The sequence below is a fragment of the Neomonachus schauinslandi genome, chromosome 4 (assembly GCF_002201575.2).
Source record: "Neomonachus schauinslandi chromosome 4, ASM220157v2, whole genome shotgun sequence".
Classification (NCBI taxonomy): Eukaryota; Metazoa; Chordata; class Mammalia; order Carnivora; family Phocidae; genus Neomonachus; species Neomonachus schauinslandi.
In genome coordinates this window covers 6,827,875-6,850,575 of record NC_058406.1, presented here as the reverse complement: position 1 = coordinate 6,850,575, position 22,701 = coordinate 6,827,875, and the positions used below count along the sequence as shown (strand labels likewise).

General features: G+C 45.1%; 1 protein-coding gene across 3 annotated transcripts in view; it reads left to right on the top strand.

Moving 5' to 3' along the window:
- The first annotated feature begins 5,579 nt into the window (after positions 1-5,579).
- Positions 5,580-22,701, top strand: part of CLSTN1 (calsyntenin 1) — a 78,021-nt gene continuing 60,899 nt past the window's right edge. For 2 of the 3 annotated variants that reach the window (XM_021684025.2, XM_021684024.2), the window contains exon 1: positions 5,581-5,737. In XM_021684025.2, coding sequence (XP_021539700.1) covers positions 5,647-5,737 — 91 coding nt within the window. In that variant the 5' untranslated portion in view covers positions 5,581-5,646. Of the gene's footprint in view, positions 5,738-22,701 lie in introns of all 3 variants that reach the window. The other variant, XM_044914380.1, reaches the window with a different exon arrangement.

The following is a 22,701-nucleotide window of genomic DNA, read 5'->3' as shown; positions in this document are numbered from 1 at the left end:
GGCTCACTGCAGCTCTCTTTGTGAAAGCAAGAGATTGGAAACAGCCCATCAGTGTGGGAGAAATAGTCATCAATAGAGGACTGATTCAGTCAATTCCGGTATGTCCACATGAAGGAAAACATTATATGTATGCATGTCAGATGTACAAACGTGATACGTATGTCACACTTCTGACGTGTGTAGGTTTTCCACACCAGGCAATTCTCTGATTCTCTGTGGACACCAACTGCTCCCACTTCGTTTTAAAAAAAAAAATTATTTCCTGTTTATCTTTTTAAAGATTTTATTTATTTATTTGAGAGAAAGAGAACACAAGCAGAGGGAGGAGGCAGAGGGAGAAGCAGGCTCCCTGTTGAGCAGGGAGCCTGATGTGGGACTCAATCCCAGGACCCTGGGATCATGACCTGAGCCAAAGGCAGATGCCCAACCGACTGAGCCACCCAGGCGCCCCCACTGCCCCCACTTCAGGTGCCAACTGCAAGTAGCGGGTCCCCAGGAGACCTCCACTTCTGTCTAACTTGGCTACCTTTCCAGGGATTCCCAAGACCCCGTCCTCAGGTTCAATATTTTGCCATAAGGGCTCTCAAAACTCAGGGAGATGCTTTACTTACATTTACCAGTTTATTATGAAGACTATTATAAAGGAGACAAGTGAACAGCCAGATGAGGAGTACATTGGGCAAGGTGTGGAAGGGTCCTGAGCACAGGAACGAGTGTCCCTGTGGAGTTGGGGTGCACCACCCTCCTGGCACGTGGATGTGTTCACCAACCCAGAAGCTCTCTGCATCCTGTAGTTGAGGGATTTTGGAGCGGCTTCATCACATTGGCATGATTGATCACTAATTTGATCTCCAGCGCCCCCCTCCCCAAATTTGGTGGGGAGGGGGCTGAAAGTTCCAAGCTTCTAATCATGGCTTGGTTATTCTGGTGACCAGCACCCAACCAGGAGCCATCCGGGAGCGTGCCTAGAGTTCCCTCATTACAACAAAAGACGCTCCTCTCCCCCAGGAAATTCCAAGGGATTTAGCAGCTCCGTGCTAGGAATTGGAGATGAAGACCAACCATCTATTTCTTATTATATCAGAGTATCACACCGCACAAGAGAGTGCAATGCAGCTCTGAAAGGGATCCTGAGATGGAGCCATCTCCAGGATATTTTATTAATTAAAAAAAAGCAAGATGTGGATGTGATATGCTTCTTTTCATCTAAGAAAGGGGAGAGTACTGTATTAGAATCCTTGCTTGTATTTTAAAAACCCACAGTGGAAGGATAAGCCAAAACCAGACAGAATGGTAATTTTAAGGGCAGGAAGGGACAGGGAGGAGCACACACGAATGGAATCAGACTTTTCTGAGCACCTCGTTTTCCGGATTTGCCTTTGGAGCCTTGTAACTCTTTAATATGGCCGTAAAACAAAATTAAATGGAAATTCTGCAAAAGGAAAGGAAATGGATAGAGATGTGTTTGAGCCCGGTGTGTGTGTGGGGGGCAACTGGAGTCTCTGCTGCTTTTGCCCCTCATTAACAATCCCTTCTTACAGCCATGGAGACACCTGACCAGGCCACCAGAAGGCAGAGACAGGGCCAGATCTTAAAACTTCGGGGGCTCCAGGGGGACCCTAGTGGTGATGCTGGGGGTTGTGGTTTTAGTATTTTGGGGGCATTTGATTGGCGGCTCTCATCAAGATTCCCACAGCCGCATTCCGCTGCTTCCTTAAAGTGGGTCAACTTCCAAGCATATCATTCACAGTGGCCACAAGGGGTGCTTACTCCCTCTAGCTCAGTCCCACCAACACTGGCCTAGGGCACACTGTTGCTAACAGTCCTAACACGGCACCCAACAGGGGTTCAGCTTCCATGGCAAAGGGTTTTCCTGCATGCGAGCGACCATGTTTCCTCCTCTCAGCAACTCTGGACCTGGGAATGACTGTCTTGGTGAGAAACCCAGGCTGGATGAAAATGCCTCCCATGGCTTCAGAAGAGCTGCCAGGTGGCAGGGCCCCACCTCTGACTTTGGTGGCCCAGGCTGATGACTCCACGCTGCGGGATCCTGCACAGGGCGTTTTTTTCCCCCTTTGGTATTTGTTGTGTCATTTCACGTAGGGGCTGAGGCATTGTTTAGGGCTCAGACCTACATGAAATTGAATCCCAGGTGTCCTGCTTTCTAACAACGGGCTCTTTATCAAATGTTACATTTTCCTCATCTAGCACAAAAGTACCTTCTGGAAAGGTTGCTGGAGGCATAAATGAAATGTCCCCGGTAAAGAGCTTAGTGGAGACTGTTGTTACTAGCAGGAATCATTACAAAAGATGCAGCACCCTGGAAATTCTGTGTTCTTCTACCTATCGCACAGATGGGTTGACTATATGCTCAAAAGCTCAAGTCTTCCTCGGCCTGGTTATCAAAGCCTCCTCCTTCTCCTCCCATGTCTGACCCTGACTAGGACACACCTGGGGTGCTGCCTCATTTCCCACTGCTCTGGGACCCCCTGGTGCTGCTCTCTCAGCGGCTGGCTCAGCTCAGGAGAGGCCCCTCTCTGCTAACTGTTAAGGCTGGATGGATCCCCATCTCAGGGCCATTTTGAGGATTAACTAATCCATCCCGTGGAGACCTTTGAAAAGTGCCAATATGGCCAAGGCTATTGTCATGCAGACCGGAAACTGAGTTCACTGGTTTCCCTGGCTTCCAAGACACTCAAGCTGAGCCCTGCAGCTGGACGAACTCTAGAGCGGGCAAAATCTCAGCGTGCGCAGGTTGCACTGAGCTCACCGGCCGTCTGTCTGCCCACCTGCTGCTGAACCTTTTTGATCTACCTCTTTGTTTCTTTAAGGGACAGTGAGGGTAAGAAGATAAAGGGATCAGGATTCCAGACACCAAAGAGCTTTTCTTTGTGTTTCTAATAGAACTGAATACATTACATTTTCCCTCTTGGCATCCGCCTATTGACTCAAGACATAGTTCTGAGATTTATACCTTTCTGACTTTATGTTTTGTAAATTTCAAAGGTCCCTGGAAACCTACAGGGTATGTTTTTTATCCTCTGAGGTGCGATCTCCACAATACAAAAATGAATACAGGAATTCATTGAGTTCATCGCTGAGTATTTATTGAGTGCCTACTGTATGTTTAGCAGACACAAGCAGCTCAGAAGGTCCCCGAGGGAAAAAAAGAAGTTCCTATGTGTTTAGACCTACTACGTACTAGGCTCTGTGAGGCACTTTCATCGCATCATCTCATTTAATTCTGACAACTCCAGGAAATAGCTATTGCTATCCCATTTGACAGGTGAGGAAAGAGACTCGAAGTTCCGTGACTTGTTGAGATCATTCATAGTAGAAGCAGCCAGAGTTCCTGTCTGGTGCTTCTGACTCTACTGTCTGGGTCCTTTCCACTAGAACACAGTGGGGAGCAGAAAAAGACACACACGGGTTAGTTAGTCAATAGCACAAAGTAGCAGACTATCAGTCCTGGACTGCCTGGTTTGGGCCAGCCTGATGGTCAGGAGGAGTTCCTGCAGGAGATAGCCCAGGTCTGACTCCGAGCAAAGGTGAGGGAGGATGTGCTACATAATGCTGGCCCTGGGCAGAAATGAACTTGAGCACAGACTGTGTTGAGAGAGTAGGTCCTGAGGTCAGCTGGGTGGGGCCTGAGGTTGAGGGGTGGGAAGCCTGGCAGAGCTGTCTGGACCAGATAAAGTGGCAACAAGGAGCTAGCAGGAGCAGGGGCGGTGGGGGGGGGGGGGGGGGGGGGGGGCGAGGAGAGGATGACTCTGCAGTGCTGGCTGAAAGGAGTGGAGCTGTGAGGCCTGGAGATGGTAGGGGCCAGGAAGGTACCTCGGGAGGGGTCCACCCAAGGGGAGTCCAGTCCTCTTGGACTCAGGGAAGCGGGTGGCAGGGGAAGGAGAGATGGAATCTGCAGGCTTTGCTGGAGGATGCCTTCGAGGGACAAAGGACAGGGAGGAGCATATTCCATTACAGGATGCTCTGAAACTCCCACCAGGTCACTCCCATCACATCAGCCCTCTGTTCACCGCTGTTCAAGGTCTTCCTGTGGCCCGGAGCATCATCTGGCCAGGAAGGCACCTCACACTCTGGCCTGAATCTACTTTGTGGGCTCTTCACCCACTACCCTCCTAAATAAATCCTCCGCTCTCCTCCTACTTCTCCCAGCCTCCAAAGGGGCCCCCCTCCTGAACCCCACCCCAAGCTGGCCTCCACAAAGCCCACCGGCCTGCCGGACCCTCTTAGCTTTCACGGCTATGACAATCACAGTGTTCCAATCACCTTCCAGAGCTCTTTTAGCACCGTCTAGAATAATTCACATTTTACTGTTATTTAGCTTTTGCTCTTCGGGTCTCCCTAACGTCACCTCCTTGGCCTTGACGGCTGAGTGTTCTTTTCACTGTAGTTGTCACAACTGGGGATGTCATTTTGCCTTTCAGTCTTTGTTCCCTCATCTGCAAAATGGGGCCAATAATGTCTCACAGTGCCTGGCAGAGGGGCCCATCCATGACTGTGCCAGTCCTTTCCTCTAGCGTGGGGTGGTCCCAGGGGCTGAGGGAAGGTGGGGGAACCAGGACAGAAGGGGAGGACTTAACACCCCCCCAGGAACCCTTCTTTATCCAGTTGGATCTCTGCATTTCTAAGGGACCACTGGCATCACACTCAGATCATCTAGAAAGGGCACGCACAAGCCGTCTTTAAACAGCCATCACAGATTTCTCCAGCAGACGAAGGGATCTGGATTTACAAATTCCGGACGGACTCCCTGGGGCAGCTAATGCCCCCTCCCAGGGCGGAACCACGGCAGCACGTGCTGCGCGGTCCCTGACTGTTTACAAAGTGCGTTTCGCTGACCTCCATCTCCTTGAAAACCTTTCACGACCCCGCAGGCTCCCTGTCATCACTTCCACTTGGCAGCAGAGGACACCAAGACTCTGGGAGGCGACGTGCCTTGCCCGAAGTGGCCCAACGTGTTGGCCCTCAGGGGCCCCGGCTGCACCCTCCAGCGGGGTCTGCACTCCGCGGGGCTGGGGCTGCGAAGGTCTGAAAGGCCGGCGCTGGCCCCAGGGTACCGCGCTTGGCTCCGGAGCCTGGGGGCGCGCGTGGGGATGAGGGGCTGATGCTCTCGGCCGCAGCGGGGACAGGGGGTGCAGCCCCCAGACATCTCGCCGCCGCTCGGGAGGGACCCCAGGCGCGGCCCCGCGGGCGCGCGCTCCGGACTCTGCCGGCGATCCGAGGCGCGCGCCCCGCCCCCGCCCTCCCTCCCGTGCGCGCGCCCCCCTCTCCACCTCTCCCTCGCGCGCGCGCCCCCCTCCCGCCGCCACCCCGCCCCTCCCGCGCGCGCGCGCGCGCGCGCCCCTCCCGCCGCCACCCCGCCCCCGCCGGTACCCTGGCCGGACCCGAGAGAGCGCGCCGCCGCCATCTTAGTTGCTGCCACCGCCTCCAGCCAAGCGCTACCTCGGCGGAGGGGAGGGCGCCCGCGGCCCGAGCGCGCGGCCCAGCGTCGCGGCGGCGGCTCGTCGTACCCCGGACTCGCCGCGGCGCGAAGCAGCCGGCTCCGGGCCGCGAGAGCCCTGCTCGGCGCCCCGCGCTCGTGCCTGCCGCTCCCGCCTCGGGCCGGCCGCGGCGCCGGGAGCCGGAGCGATGCTGCGCCGCCCTGCACCCGCGCTGGCCCCGGCCGCCTGGCTGCTGCTGGCCGGGCTGCTGAGCGGCGGCGGGGTCTGGGCCTCGCGAGGTAAGCGGCGGGCCGGGGCGGGTCCGGGGGAGTCGGGGCGGGCGCGGGGGGCCGGGGAAGCCGGGCTCCGTCCCCAGGCGGGGCGCCGGACCCCCGGTTGGCGGCTGCGCGGGTCTGGCGGGGACGTGCGGAAGGGCCCAAGGGTCGGTCCCCCTTCCTCCGCAGCGCCTGCAGGCGGGGGTGCACCCCGGTGAGAGGCCGTGTACGTGTGTTGTGTGCTCAGATGTGCATCAGGCTGGGGGTGCACGCACAGTTTTTGGTGTGTGCTTACATAAGAGCCCACTCCTCCGCATCCCTTTCCAAGGATCCCGGTTCTCTGCTGCTGCACCGCGGACACCGCATCCTCGCCCCTTTTAAATCTTGTCTGTTTTCAAACGAGCAGAAGCTGAAACTTCTCACTTCCCACCCACGTTTCATCCAGAGGTGAAATTGTGATGAGGTTTACGATCGCGGTCTCACCCCGCGTTAGAAATCTGCATCTCCTCCACTCCCGACACCTCGGTGCAGTTTTTCTGACGGTGATTTAGATCGTTCAGGGGCTTACATACCCTCAACAGAAACCTCTCTGATTCCTCAGGGCCGACATTATTGTACGGTTACTTGGCAAAAAAAATATTTCTTAGTGAATTGTTTTGTTGTTTTAACCTTCATCCACTTAACCTTTTAAACAGTACGCGCTTTCTGATATTGACTGATCTTGCCAACGAAAAGCTTACGCATTGCAGATACTTGCTTCCGAATGGATCTTGTAATCGTAAACATTTTCCTTGGCCTTGGAGCAAAGTAATCTAGGTGTAGTCTATAGAGGACTTGGATCTATTCTTTTGATTTTTTATTTTTAAGAAAAAATCGCGGGGGGAGAGCTGATGGAAGTCTAAATGAAACGGTCATATTTCATATTAGCAAGCTTTTAAAAAATCCTCATTTTCTCTTCCTTGGCATGAGAGACGGAATTAAGTATGGTGTTCACAAATTAAAGGGCAGAAGAGGCAAATGCGGCTTTTGTTCCGTGTTCCTTTCTTCACATTGGGGCTGATAAACTTTGAATACTTCATTTCTAACATTCTGTTGACTGTCATAGTCAAGTCTCAGTCACTAAGTATCTAATCGCTCTCAGTTTGATTTTTAAAAGTTACATCAAGCTGAGTTTGAAATGTTCTTTCCAGATGTGGAATGGAGGTCTGAAAGTCTAATATATCCAAGAGAAAATGTCAAAGTTCTGCTTCTCTTGGGGAAAACCCACACATTTCACAGAAATATGTGCTTGGATTGAGTATTTTGGGAATAGTTCAAATATATTTAGTTTAGTCAGTGATAACATTTCTTGTTAAAATCCGTATTTTCTTGTTTGTCCATTCACCTCCATTTGCTATTCATTATTGAATTACTTGGGTTATTCAACAAATATAAATTTCAGCTATCAAATATCTTCCTTGTGGTGGACTAACAGAACTCTTATGTGAAAGATGTGTTTTGCTGACTTTCTAAGCTTTTCTTGGTGCATTTGTAGTATTTAAGAATAATTAGTCTTCAAAATAAAAACACAGTTTAAACATCAGTTATTCTGTTGCTTTTTTTTTTTTTCTTTACCCCAGCCTGCAAGGTAGAAAATGTCTTGTGAATATTACAAGAAATGCTAATAAAATGATTTCCTTTTGAGGGGTTACAAGTGGATTTTATATGTAAATACGCAATTTGTAGAGACACTTGCTGTGGGCTCATTTTAGAAGGTGATCATTTCAACTAATATTCTGATTTTTTTGTTGCTCTAAGACAGTACGACATGAACTGCTGGCCGTACTCTAACTACTTCTAATAATTATTAATGGGATATATATCACATATAGATTGCTGGAGAGAATGTTAGGTTTTGTAATATAAATTGCATGTTGACTATTAATTAGTTGTTTAATAGAGAACTCCGAATTTCACTTTAATTTGTAGCTGTCGTTCTTAAAAAACATCGAGTAAATCAAAATATTAGGCATATCCTTGGCATGCCCTAGGCTGCCTGCTTTCTCTCCAGTCAGTCAATGATCAGGAAATAGTAAATTGAAATGGAGCATATAGAAAGCTTATGAATATATATATATATATATATTTTTAATGCGAGCACGGACTGCATTTCAAAGCCAAATAAATCATTTTCATTGTTATTGTCCTGTTTGTTTGCACACAGACTTCTCAGTGAGGCCTCCCCTCACCATCCTCTGTGAAATTTCATCTCTCTCTGATCCCCTGAATCTTCCCTTCCCTGCTTTACTTTCCCTCTTTCCATAGCACTTGATCCCATTCAAACAGCCTTATTCTTTTTATTGTCTGTTTCCCCTCACTAGGACAGAGGCCCCGAGATGGAAAGGTGTTTGGTCTGTTTTGTTCTCATGTGAATCCTGGACAACTCTTATCTCAGTTTCGACAGCATAGTATTTTTATGTCCTAATTTTCATCTGACAGATAAATGTTATATACTGAAAAAGGCATTACAGACTATAAAACAAACCTAAATTCTGCATTATGATATAGAAATTCATTAGTAGATAATTTTTCAAGGATCTTTGATTGCAGTGTTGGGGATATTAGACCATAAAAATCTGTAGCAGCTTTTGAAGGCTGTAGCTTTGTGGCTACCACTCTGAGTCTAATTTTTTTTTTTTTTTAAGATTTTATTTACTTATTTGCCCGAGAGAGAGGGAGAGTACAATCAGGCGGAGCGGCAGGCAGAGGGAGAAGCAGGCTCCCTGCTGAGCAAGGAACCCCATGTGGGACTCCATCGCAGGACCCTGGGATCATGACTTGAGCTGAAGGCAGATGCTTAATTAACCATCTGAGCCACCGAGGTGCCTCTGAGTCTAATTTTTAAAAATACTGTAATTCTCTGCTTTTTTGGAAAGTGGTTTCTTAATTTGTTACCTTGTTTTTCATAAGTAACTTTGAGGAAAAGTCCTTAGAATACAGACTTCAATATTATACTTAATCTAACAGTTGTATTGCTGGGACTAAATGTCATTTATTTCAAATAGGAGACCTATACTACTAAAGAAATAAGATAGATTTTTAAAAATAATTTTTTTATTAATTTTTTTTTAGATTTTATTTTATTTGACGGAGAGAGAGAGAGTATGAGCAGGGGGAAGCGGCAGAGGGAGAGAGAGAGGGAGAAGCAGGCTCCCTGCTGAGCTCTATCCCAGGACCCTGGGATCATGACCTGAGCTGAAGGCAGACGCTTACCTGACTGAGCCACTCAGGCACCCCAGATGATAAAATATTAATAATTCTGAATGTACTCCAGTTTAAGAGCTCTAACTCAGTTAACTGGAACCTTCAGTTAACTACAGTTCATCTTCTGGCTGCAGACCCCTTTTAGGCGGAAAAGCATAAAACCAAGCAGTTTCATAGGAATTCTTTTGCAAAAGGAAGTTTTAGAAGTTCATATCATACATTATCTGTGTCGGTACTATTTGATTTTTAAACGAAAAAAAGCAATTAATATTTCAGTTTTAGATATGAAGAATATGGCCCATGAATGAAATTTTAATGAAATAAAACATTTTTGCATTCAAGTTAGAAAATGCTGTAATTCCATGATACTGGTTTCAGGACTTGGCTGAGTTTATTAAACCATCTCTTAATGTTTAATGTGAGGATGTTACAGTTTTAAGACATTTTTAAAAAGGATTGAGTGATTTTTTATTTTATTTTTTTAAAAGATGATTTATTTGACAGAGAGAGAGAGAGCACAAGCAGGGGGAGCAGCAGAGGGAGAGGGAGAAGCAGGCTCCCTGCTCAGCAGGGAGCCCGATGCGGGGCTTGGATCCCAGGACCCTGGGATCATGACTTGAGCCGAAGGCAGACTGAGGCACCCAGGTGCCCCAAGATTGAGTTATTTTTATTATTGCTTCCTAAGGCAGGAAAATATAATTTCAGGGGCAAGGGTAAAGTTTTCATTTATAAGAGTTGAAACAAAATAGGAGGTCTGATTATCCTGAAAATCACCAAGAGTCTATTTCTAACTTAGTCTGGTTAATTGAGGTTTAAGATCATTATGCTTTAAAAAAAATATATCTATTTCTGTGGTCTTGATTTGGTAAGAGCAGAGGTATTTGAAGATATGTTGTGTCTTTTATAAATGGAATTTAAGATAATTGATTTGTTACAAAATGCAGAGTTTGGTAGAGCTTCAGAAATAGGGATTCAAGATTGGGGGAAATGATTTACGCGGCGTTGTGTTCTAGCACTGTATAAAAACAACATTTTGATATTAGTAGAGACTGTGCAAAAGCCAGAGATGGGAACCCTCAAACTGACGACATTCCCTTGCCTGCTGTGAGCCGATGATGTGCTGTGGCCATCCCTTCTCAGGGCCACCACCACCTAGGAATGGGGATACTGCATTTGTTTGTCCCCGATTTGATAGGTCCTTTCTTTGTGTTTTAGGCATATTTTTGTTCATTTTCTCATTTAACTGTAGGATATCATTGTTAAAGTTTTTCACAAGATGTGTTGCCAAGGCTTTTTCATTTTTAAAGGTTTAGATGAAAATTCATTTACTTCAAAGTAACTGACTTGAGAACATCTTAAAAACCTATAAAACACATCTATTCCAGAACCCCAGTAAGAAGTAGGTGGTACCATAGTAAAGGAAGAATCGTGTTTTCCTTTTTTACTGTAGGTCAGGCATGAATATTATCTTTCAGCCATCTGTTTTGGACCAGGCTGATTCTCTTGTGACAAGAACTTTGGAATCTGCTACTTTTCAAGTCTACCTTGATCTGTACTTTTTTTTTTTTTTTAGATTTTTATTTATTTATTTGACGGAGACACAGTGAGAGAGGGAACACAAGCAGGGGGAGTGGGAGAGGGAGAAGCAGGCTTCCTGCCAAGCAGGGAGCCCGATGAGGGGCTCGATCCCAGGACCCTGGGATCATGACCTGAGCCAAAGGCAGATGCTTAACGACTGAGCCACCCAGGCGCCCCTATTTATTTATTTTTTAAAGGTCTTATTTATTTTTGAGAAAGAGACAGAGCATGAACAGGGGGAGGGGTAGAGGGAGAGGGAGAAGCAGACACCCCACTGAACAGGGAGCCCAATGTGGGGCTTGATCCCAGGACCTTGGGATCATGACCTGAGCCCAAGGCAGATGCTTAACAACTGAGCCACCCAGGCGCCCCTGATCTGTACTTTCTTAAACTCATTGTTTAGGGCAAAAGAAGACTCTCTTTTCCTTCATCCCTTCATTTATTTTTTTAAAGATTTATTTGAGAGAGAGAGAGAGAGTGTGCATGCTCGTGTGTGTGTGTGTGTGGGGGGGGGGGGGGGGGTGTGGGTGGGTGAGCAGTGGAGGGGAGAGACAGAGAGAGAGAATCTCAAGCAGATTCCCCACTGAGTGCAGATCCCGATGCAGGGCTCAGTCCCAGGACCCCAAGATCACAGCCTGAGCTGAAACCAAGAGTCAGGCGCTCAACTGACTGTGCCCCCCAAGTCCCCTCTTCATCCCCTTTTTTAAAAGTTTTTTTTTTTTTTTTAAGATTCTGGGTTTTAAAGATTTTATTATTAAAGTTTTTATTTTTTATTTTATTTTTTTAAAGATTTTATTTATTAGAGAGAGAGTGCACAAGTAAGAGAGCACAAGCAGGGGAGCAGCAGAGGGAGAGGGAGAAGCAGACGCCCCACTGAGCAAGGAGCCTGATGTGGGGCTCGATCCCAGGACCCTGAGATCATGACCTGAGCCGAAGGCAGCTGCTTAACCAACTGAGCCACCCAGGCGCCCATACAAATTTTATTTTTTTAAACTTTTTTTTTTTTTAAGAGAGAGCATGCGTGAGCAGGGGGTGCCGGGGGTGGGGGGCAGGGAGGGGCAGAGGGAGAGGGAGAGAGAGAATCTTAAGCAGGCTCCATGCCCAGCGCAGGGCTCAATCTCATGACCCTGAGATCATGACCTGAGCCGAAATCAAGAATTGGTTGCTTAGGTGACAGAGCTCGGTGCCCAGTGTGGGGCTCGAACTTACAACCCTGAGATCAAGAATCGCATGCTTTACTGGCTGAGCCAGCCAGGCATCCCTAATAGTTTTTTTTTTTTTTTTTTAAAGTAAGTTCTGCATCCAGTGTGGGGCTTGAATTCACGACCCTGAGATCAAGAGGTACATGCTGTACTGACTGGGCCAGCCAGGCGTCCTCATTTCAGAACATTTTCATTACCCCAAAGAGGAGCTCCTGAGCCCTTAACTGTCACTCTAATTTCCCCTTTTCCTCAGCTCTTGGCAACCACCAATCTACTTCCTTTCTCTATGGATTTGCCAGTTTTGGGCATTTCGTATCAGTGGAATCCTACTGTATGTGATCTGTTTGTGACTGGCTTCTTTCATTTGATGTTTTAAAGGTTCATCTATGTTGTAACGTGTATCAGAACTTCATTCCTTTTTATGGCTGAATAATATTTGCCATAGGTTTGTGTCCCTCCAAGATTCGTATGTTGAAACCAAATCCCCAATATCATGGTATTTGGAGATGGGGCTTTTGGGAGGGGATTAGGGTCTGAGGGTAGAGTCCTCATGAGGCATGAGCTCCCTTATAAAAGAGAACCCAGAGACCTCCCTAGTGCCTTCCACCAAGTGAAGACACAGCGAGAACATGGCCAGCTGCAAACCAGAAGAGGGATCTCACCGGAACTCAAACATGTGGGCACCTTGATCTTGGACTTCCCAGTCTCCGGATCTGTGAGAAATAAATTTCTGTTGTTCATAAGTCACCCAGTCTATGGTATTTTGTTTTGGCAGCCCAAATAGACTAAGACGCTGTTTCTTTATATGGATGGACCACATTTTGTTGATGTGTTCGTCACTCGATGGACATTTGGGTGGTTTTCCACTTTGTGGCTACTGTGAATAATGCTGCTCTGCCCATTTGTGTGCAGGCTTTGTGTGCACACATATTTTCAGTTCTCTGGGGTGTACACCCAAGAGTGGAATTGCTGAGTCGCGTGGTCACTGTTTAACATGTTGGGGGACCTGCAGAAGCATTTCCCAGAGTGGCTGCACCACTTACACTTGCTCTTGACCTCTGTAATTGCTTCTGGGAGCTTTTTTCTATTTTTTTTTTTTTTTAAGATTTTATTTATTTATTTGACAGAGAGAGACAGTGAGAGAGGGAACACAAGCAGGGGGAGTGGGAGAGAGAGAAGCAGGCTTCCTGGTGAGCAGGGAGCCTGATGCGGGGCTCAATCCCAGGACCCTGGGATCATGACCTGAGCCAAAGGCAGACCCTTAATGACTGAGCCACCCAGGTGCCCTCTGGGAGCTTTTTTCTAATCAGATACATATTTCATGGTTGTCTGCGTTTTCTTACAAGGGTTTTAAGTTGCTGCTGTTTTCCTGCTCTAGGGATAAATTGGTATTTCATCCAACCAGCCCCTTTCTCCACCATCCCCTCCCGTATCATTTCCAATGTCGAAAGTTCTGCCCTCTACACCTAAGTAGCCTTCCCTGTAAAAACAGATATTTCTTCACACTTCCCTGACATTTGATCATTCAGCCTGGGCACCTGCCAGCACAAAAAGCAACACTTTCCTGAAAAAACACAGACTTGAGTTGGCTTTCCTTAGGTCTGAAGCTTACCAGTCGTTCAAATCTTTGCCTCATCCAGCCCGGCAGCTGTTTTGTTTTTACCACCTCTCACTTTAAGAAAGGCTGATACCGTTTGCAGCCTGCATCCAGCCCCAGGCTCTGATTTCTGGCTGTGATGAGGAATGGGCTCATAAGGTGCAGACTCTCTGGTTGGGGGACAAGCAGAGTGAACCTCAGCTTCCAGGAGCAGGGTTTAACTTTTTGAAAGGAAATGGATGAAATGCTAGAATTCTTTTTTTTTTCTTAAAGATTTTATTTATTTATTCTGGAGACAGAGAGAGAGCCAGCGAGCAGAGGGAAAGGGACAAGCAGACTCCTCGCCTAGTGCGGAGCCTGATGCAGGGCTCAATCCCAGGACCCTGAGATCATGACCTGAGCCGAAACCAAGAATTGGACACTTACCTGACTGAGCCACCAGGTGCCCCCGAAATGCTAGAATGCTTAAACAACTAGTTTAAAATATGATGTTTCTTCATTCATTACATTTTTGTTCTGCAAATTGGCTAAAAAGTGTGTTTTTTTTACAGTGAATTATTGTCTCGTCCTTTGATTTTATTCTTAAGTAACGATTTGTTATTTATCCAATCTTTAATCATAGTATAAAATACTTAGAAAAATGTATGTCTTCAGATTCAAAGTGAATTTTAAAACTCAGTGAATATGAATGTCATCTTTGCTTAAGACCTATTTAAGGTGTAACAAAGACATTCTGAGCTCTTCCTAATACTTAAAATTTTTTTCTTGTATAATACAATACTTTCATTTTAAGGATCACCAAGAAAAAAATTGATTGTCATAAACTTAAATTGAAGATATGTAAAACATGAAAATGATTTGTATGAAGTTGTCTATTAAGTGGCTTTTAAAGAACATAATTTATTACGTCTGAAATGCAGAATCCAGTCACATTTAATTTTACATATTTTAGATGTAGTTAATGATGAATATTGAGAGGACCAGCTGCATAATATGTGGGGCCAGGTGCAAGATCAAAGTGCAGGCCCCTTTGCTCAAAAATTATTAATAATTTCAAGATGACGAAGAGCATTAAACCAAGCATGGGGCCCAGCAAACCTAGAAAATTGTCTTGAGTATTGATAGACTTACATGGCAGGGTATTAATAGTCGGAACGTTGGCCTGGCCCTAGCATTTTCACCAGAGTCCTTGGTCCTCTGGACCTGCTCAGATGAACCAGCTTATGCCCTGCCTTCCTCAGCGGCACCTTCCCCTGATGCCCCCGTCCTCGTGGCAAGACTGATGGCCTTAGGGTGGGGGGTGTTCACTCTTCTCTCCTCAGCACCTAGCAAAGGACAGAGTATACTCAGCTTACAATAGTGTCAGCAAATCAGAGGTGGAAGCTAATTGAGGAATAAGGTTGCTTTTGATTTGGGGGATTAAAGCCTTTGCATCAGCAGATGATGTTTACTTTTAAAATGCCTTGACTAGGGCGCCTGGATGGCTCAGTCGTTAAGCATCTGCCTTCAGCTCAGGTCATGATCCCAGGGTCCTGGGATTGAGCCCCGCCTTGGGCTCCCTGATCAGCGGGAAGCCTGCTTCTCCCTCTCCCACTCCCCTTGCTTGTGTTCCTCTCTTGCTGTGTCTCTCTCTGTCAAATAAATAAAATCTTAAAAAAAAATAAAATAAAATGCCTTGACTAGTTCATGCCAGTTTCCTATTACTTATGGAAACGGTAACGAGGACAACAGAAATAATTAAAATTCTTGGATAACCCCTCATCTTTTTTTGCCACGCTTTTCAAACATTCATCAGAGTAGCTAGTAAGTAGCGAAATGCACTGGCTTGTATTGAATTTTCTTCCTAGGCCCCACTCACTTGGGCTGCAGTTATTATAGGAACCCCACAGGGATTAAAAGGTGGGCAGGGGCCGTTCTCGGTATGGGAACACCTGTTACTAGTGCTGTGATAATGGGGTACCTTGATAATCCCCAGCCTGTATTATAAAGCCCTGAATTGGCAGTGTTTTTGAGCTTGCTTCTGAGTTGTTTGTAAGATATCCATTAATATCTGCCATGATTCCTGAATGAAGCATTTTCATTTGGCAAGGGTTTAAAAAGTCCATGCCCGAGTGTAAGAAACCGCTCGTTTAATTAAGAGAAGCAGCTAATAAGCATCTTCCAAACATTCACAGCCCAGAAGAGAAAATGACTTAAATTTTTTTTTTTTTATATGAGATCGGTCATTTTTAAACCTGGAGGAACATGTACCAGTGGGATATTTTCATAACATAGTCTCCCTTTTCCCCTGATGGTGACTTTAATTAATAACTGCAACATTAATATTAATTTGATGAAATGTTTTAGATAGGTCATCAATGCCAGTGATTAGTATATATTTGCTTATTCAGTTGATAAAATTTATTAACCCCACTTTTTCTAGAATTGTTCTTTGAGTATTCTTGAAAGGCTTGAGGTTTTTACCACTGCTTTAAAAAAGTAATGCATAAGGCAAGTATGTATTTGTTGCATTTTTTCTTTTCCTATTAAGTGTGTATTTATGTGGTTTTCAGTGCTGATGGACAGAGTGGAACCAGGGGCAGTGAGAAAGCAAATGTGGGCCACTTGGACCAGGCTTTGATGGTTTAGGAAGGAGGAATGCTAGAAGGGTTTCCTGAAGTTCCGGTGTTATCTGGAAACTCAGCTCGGTGGTGTAGGAGAGCAGACAGGGGTTTGGGGCAGAAACCTTGACTTGGAACAGAGCAGTCCTGACTGTACCTTCTTATCTTTGGGAAATTCAAGTACAGGCAGGCAAACTGAGGCAGGCTGGTGCGGTGGGCGGTGACGGGGCCGCCACACCCTCAGCAGGGGCCGACAAAAGTTAGTTAGATGCCTGGGTATGAGCTCCTTGACCACCTCAGCTCCGGGCGGTTGGGCGGTCTTCTCGTTCAGCTGTCAGCGGAGCTTTGACTTGATGATGTGTTGCTTCCTGGGGCCCGTTTCTGATTCCCAGGTGTATCTACCTATTAGGAATTCAAGTTAGAACTCAAATTGCATTTCCCCCTGGAAACATTGTTATAAACTCTTTAAGCTCTAAAAGTGATCGTCAGAAACCCATTTAACCCATAACACAGGTGGAAACCAGGCAAATTTGTAGTAAAACACAGCACACACACTATTACAGTATTAATTTTATAAACCAGAGATGAAGTGCTAAATATCATAATATCTGTGATTTATTTTAAAATATTTCAACAAAAAATAATCAAATATATCAAAATGTTAACAATTGTTAAAAGTAGGTGATGAATAAAAAGGTTCATATTCTTCTAAAAAAAATATGGTAAGTAGGGCTTGAAGTAGTAGAGTGGCTTTAAAAGATTTTGTGGGGGGCGCCTGGGTGGCTCAGTTGGTTAAGCGACTGCCTTCAGCTCAGGTCATGATCCCGGAGTCCTGGGATCGAGTCCCGCATCGGGCTCCCGGCTCGGCGGGGAGCCTGCTTCTTCCTCTGACCCTATCCTCTCTCATGCTGTTTCTCTCTCTCTCTCTCTCAAATAAATAAATAAATAAAATCTTTAAAAAAAATGTATTAACAAGAGATTTAAAAAAAAAAAAAAGATTTTGTGGGGAGCATTAGCGTTGATCAGTCACGCTTGGCTCACACTGGGACTGAAGGGGGTGACTTCTAAGTGACCTGGCCCCTGAGAGGGACGGGTGGGAAAGCGACCCGTTCATTGTGATCTTGAAGAGGAAGAAAGCGGAAGCGGGGAGATGTGGGCCAGCAGGCCCCCTGGTGGCCAGGTGGCAACACTACAGGGGTGGCTGAAGCCTGGGGCCGGGGGGTGGGGTGGGGGGGTTGTGCGGGATGGGTGCCGAGGGCTTTCTGCCAATAGCTGTGTCTACTACATGAACTGCCTGTGTGTGCAGGTCACCCCCTGTAGAGAATGCTTACTCATGTGCATCATTTAAAGGAATGACTTATGGTCACATGTACTTTCATCAAAGAAGATTTTACTTAAGAATTGCCATTTAAAACCATTGCTTAGGGCCACCTGGGTGGCTCAGTCTATAATAAGCGTCTGCCTTCGGCTCAGGTCATGATCCCAGGGTCCTGGGATCGAGCCCCGCATCAGGCTCCCTGCTACGCAGGAAGCCTACTTCTCCCTCTCCCACTCCCCCTGCTTGTGTCCCCTCTCTCGCTGTCACTCTCTCTCAAATAAAATCTTAAAAAATAATAATAATAATAAATAAAATAAAATAAAACCATTGCTTGGATTGTCCAAGTTCCAGAATGTATACAAATTAAATTTACTCCTTGTAGAGTTAATTTACTAAAGCAAATGTAAAAAAGGTGGTTTACATAACTCCCAAATATTCTTGATTGGATGTGTATGTGTTGTTTACTGGTGGTCATCCATTCTAAATAGTGGTGACCTGGTGACTTCTAAGAGTACCGATGATAAAAGATGCCTGCAGGCCCCCTCTTCAAATCATTGTTTAGGATGGTCTCTGAGGCAGTTTTTCCCTAAGGGTGTTACGTGGTTAGGTGTTATTTGGCAAAAGAGGTCTGTCATACGTAAGTTTGGGAAATGCTGTCAACCCTGTAGGACTTCTCAGAACCCTTAGCAGACTGTGTTGAAGAATTGCTGGGGGTGAGGGGTGGGGAGGTATAATCCACATTCATCCAGCTAAAGACCATGGACTCTTCCATGACACTACTGTACCATAGAACAGTTTGGGAAATGCGATCGCCTCCATATTGTAGAAAAAGAAAAATGCGATTTAGTGCAAAAATAATAGGTTAAAATGACCTAAAATACTGCCTCTTTGAGATCACTAGTCTCAACCCTTTTGTGTATTTCTCTAGATTTTTTCTCTTGTAAAAATTTAAGTAGTCAGAGTTTTAAACAAAATTGAGTTCACTTTATACAAGTTGTTTTGTAACTTTCTCAGTGTCATTAATTAAACATTTGTCCCGGGCATGGTGGGTATATCCATTAGAAGGATTATGTAGTAGGATCTATTTAACAATCCTGTAGGGTTCCAGACTGTTTGGTCTCAGGAACCCCTGTGCTCTAAAAAATTATTGAAGACCTCAAAGAGTTTATGTGGGTTTTATCGATCAATATTTACTCTTAGAAATTAAACTGAGAACCTATTAAAATATTTATTAACTTATTTAAAATAGCAGTAATAAACCCATTAAGTGATAACATTATTTACTATATTAAAATTGAAATATAGTTGGGCAACATATTTTTAACGAAACACACTGTATTTTCCAAAACAAAAAACAATTTAGTGAGAAGACTGGCATTGTTTTACATTTTTGCTAATCTCTGTAATGTGGTTTTAAGAGGAGTCAGCCAGATTCTGTATTCAACCCCTTGCTATCTGTTGTTTGGTTGAAGTCAGTGAAGAAAATTTAGCCTAGCACAGATATGTAGCTGGAGAAGGGAGGGCTTTGTGGACCTCCTGAAGGGGTCTTGGGGACCCCAGGAATCCTCAGACCAACCACATTCTGATAACAGTGGTTGATGTCAAAATACAGTTGAGGGATATGTCGCTTGTAATTTGCTTCTAAATAATAGATGAAGTAGAAAGCAAAGCTTACAAAGGATTTGCTTTAAAAAAAGAGAGAAATTAGAGTTAATTGAACTGATTCCTGTAATCTTGTGTCTTTCTTTCTTTTTTTTTTTTTTTTAAAGATTTTATTTATTTATTTGAGAGAGAGAGTGAGAGAGAGAAAGAGCACAAGAGGGGGGAGTGGGAGAGGGAGAAGCAGACTCCCTGCCGAGCAGGGAGCCCGACGCGGGACTCGATCCCGGGACTCCAGGATCATGACCTGAGCCGAAGGCAGTCGCTTAACCAACTGAGCCACCCAGGTGCCCGTGTCTTTCTTATTTACATTGTCATTTGCTTTCTTGAGTGTTCTAGAAGACAGTGCGGCCCTGGGGCCCAGGCGTGGACTAGCCTGGAATGTGCAGATGGACAGCACATCTTGCTGCCACCCAGTGAGGGGCCTTTACAGGTCTGCAGTCAATACCCTGTATGTGAGGAATCTAGATCTCGTGTGCCTGTGGTTGATTACTTTGGTTTTCTTTTTAGTTTTACTGTAGGACAAATTTTTAATGAGGGAAAAGGCAAGAATAGGTGAAAAAATAGATGTTAAAATCAGATTTATTTGGACTTTTTCTTTGGGAGTATACACTTTATTAGTATTTCTAGAATGAGATCTAGAACAAAATCAAGCTTTTTTTTTTTTAAATTCAATACTTAAAGGAAAAAATTACCATCTTTTTTTTCCTTATAAGATGGCCCTTTTGAGACCTTTAAATGGCTGATTTCATTGTAAAAGTGCTTTTTATAACTACCCCAATAAAGGAAGTCTCTGGTGCTATTTGCTTTCTTTTCCTAAAAAATCTTTTGTAGCTTTCTCAGAATCTGGAATAAGTTATACATAAGTACTTGTCCTGTTTATCTTGGTGGGGAATGGTTGGTTGGTTGTTTTGGCAGGATTCTTGGTTAACCGATGACCTAGTTCTCGGTTGGACTGTATTCCATAAATCTAATTTCCTCTTGAAAGGTCAAATCTCATCCTTTTCCCTCTTTTATGATAAAGTCCTTTACTTTAATTTTTTAGTTTTTTTTTTTTTTTTTAAAGATTTATGTATTTGACAGAGACACAGCGAGAGAGGGAACACAAGCAGGGGGAGTGGGAGAGGGAGAAGCAGGCCTCCCGCGGGGCAGGGAGCCCGATGCGGGGCTCAATCCCAGGACCCTGGGATCATGACCTGAGCTGAAGGCAGATGCTTAACGACTGAGCCACCCAGGTGCCCCTTTTTATTGTTTTAAAGATTTTATATTTAAATAATCTCCAGACCCAACATGGGACTCAAACTCACAACTCTAAGATCAAGAGTCGTGTACTCTTACAACTGAGGCAGCCAGGTGCCCCAGCTCCAGTCCTTTACTTTTAATTTTTTTTTTAAATTTTATTTATTTTTGAGAGAGAGAGAATGACAGAGAGAGAATGAGAGGGGTAAGGGTCAGAGGGAGAAGCAGACTCCCTGCTGAGCAGGGAGCCTGATGTGGGACTTGATCCCAGGACTCCAGGATCATGACCTGAGCCGAAGGCAGTCGTTTAACCAACTGAGCCACCCAGGCGCCCCAGTCCTTTACTTTTAAAACCTGACAATTTGTGGGGCGCCTGGGTGGCTCAGTCCTTAAGCGTCTGCCTCCGGCTCAGGTTGTGATCTCAGGGTCCTGGGATCCAGCCCCGCATCGGGCTCCCTGCTCACAGGAAGCCTGCTTCTCCCTCTCCCACTCCCCCCTGCTTGTGTTCCCTCTCTCACTGTCTCTCTCTGTGTCAAATAAATAAATAAAATCTTTAAAAAATAAAAAAATAAAACCTGACAATTTGTTTTCCTACTTAAGGAATCTCTGGTTACTTGTATATTACTGCATTAGAACTTCAAGTACTTTTTTAAACCTGGCCTAAAAACCTACTAATCTATCTAAAAAATCAGTTTCTGAATTATATGGCCAGAATTCTAGAAATGGAGAGGATTTTAGAATCAGTTTAGCTCAATCAGCCCATTTTACCAAAGAATAAACAAGTGAAGTTGTTATTGTTATCAGTATGATATTTTGTAGCTCATACTATGAAAAGCAGGAATATGTAGAGCCCCATCTAGAGTCTTTAACCCATTTTTTTCTGTAATAAAGAATATTCAGAAAGCAGAAATTTGAGTGGCTAGTTAGGAATATTTCATGTGCAGTTGAGTCAGGAATGATTATGAAATTGGAGTGGAGTCTGGAGAAAGTACACTGTATTAAAGTCACATCATTTTTAATTCTGTAGCACTTGTTTGTGCAACCATCTCAGATGTTTGCACACTATGCCCAAATCACAGTGTCAGAGTTGACAGTGATTCTCGGCATGTGATTTTTCTCTACAATGAGGACTGGCATCAGTTAGCCAGTGTCTGCTGGGATTCATCTAATCAGGGAGCTCCTTTCATTTTGGGGGGCGGCAGCCTTCATTGCCAGATTTAAATTTTTTTTAAAGATTTTATTTATTTGAGAGTGTGAGAGAGAGCACGAGTAGGGGGAGAGGGAGAAGCAGGCTCCCTACTGAGCAGAGAGCCCCATGTGGGGCTCCATCCCAGGACCCTGGGGATCATGACCTGAGCCGAAGCCAGATGCTTTAACTGACTGAGCCACCTAGGTGCCCCTGTCAGATTTAAATTAATGAACCTTTTTTTTTTTTAAAGAGCAGTTTTAGGTTCAGAGCAAAATTGAGTGGAAAGTACATAGAGTTTTCATATACCCTCTTCCCCACACATGTACAGCTTCCCCCACTTTTGACACCCCGCACCATAGTGTTACATGTATTACAATCGAAGAACCTACATTGACACATCATTATCACCCAGTCCATAGTGTATGTTAAGGTTCGCTCCTGGTGGTTGTTGTACATCCTGTGGGTTTTGACAAATGTATTCACCACTGTAGGATCATATAGAATAGTGCCAACTGCCCTAAAAATCCTCTGTGCTCCACTTGTTCGTTCCCTTCTCCACCCAACCCCTCAGCCACTGATCTTTTTACTGTCTCCATAGTTTTCCATTTTCTAGAATGTCGTAGAGTTGGAATCATACAGTAGGTAGCCTTTTCAGCTTGGCTTCTTTTGCTTACTAACACACTTAAAGTTCCTCCATATCTTTTCATGGAGGATAGCCTTTTTTTTTTTAAAGATTTTATTTATGTATTTAAGAGAGAGAATGAGAGAGAGAGCATGAGAGGGGGGGAGGGTCAGAGGGAGAAGCAGACTCCCTGCTGAGCAGGGAGCCCAATGCGGGGATCCAGACTCCAGGATCGTGACCTGAGCTGAAGGCAACTGCTTAACCAACTGAGCCACCCGGGTGCCCCCCCTCCCTTTTTTAAGTGCTGAATAATCCTTGTCTGGATGGAATACAGTTTATCTAAGCACCTACTCTAAAGGACAGCTTGGTTGCTCCCAACTTTTGGCAATTATGAAAAAGGTTGCTGTCAACATCCATGTGCAGGTTTTTGTGTGGACATAAGTTTTCTACTCGTTTGGGTAAATACCAAGGGGTGTGATTGCTGGATCATATGTTAAGAGTATGATTAGTTTTGTAAGAAACTTGCCAAACTGTCTTTCAAAGTGGCTCCCAGCAGCAATGAATGAGAGTTCCTTATGCTCCATATCCTCAGCATTTGGTGTTATCAGTGTTTTGGATTTTGGCCATTCGAATAGGTGTGTAGTGGTATCGTTGTTTTAACTTGCAATTCCCTAATGACATATGATGTTGAACATGTTTTTATATGCTTACTTTCCATCTGTATATCTTTGATGAGGTGTC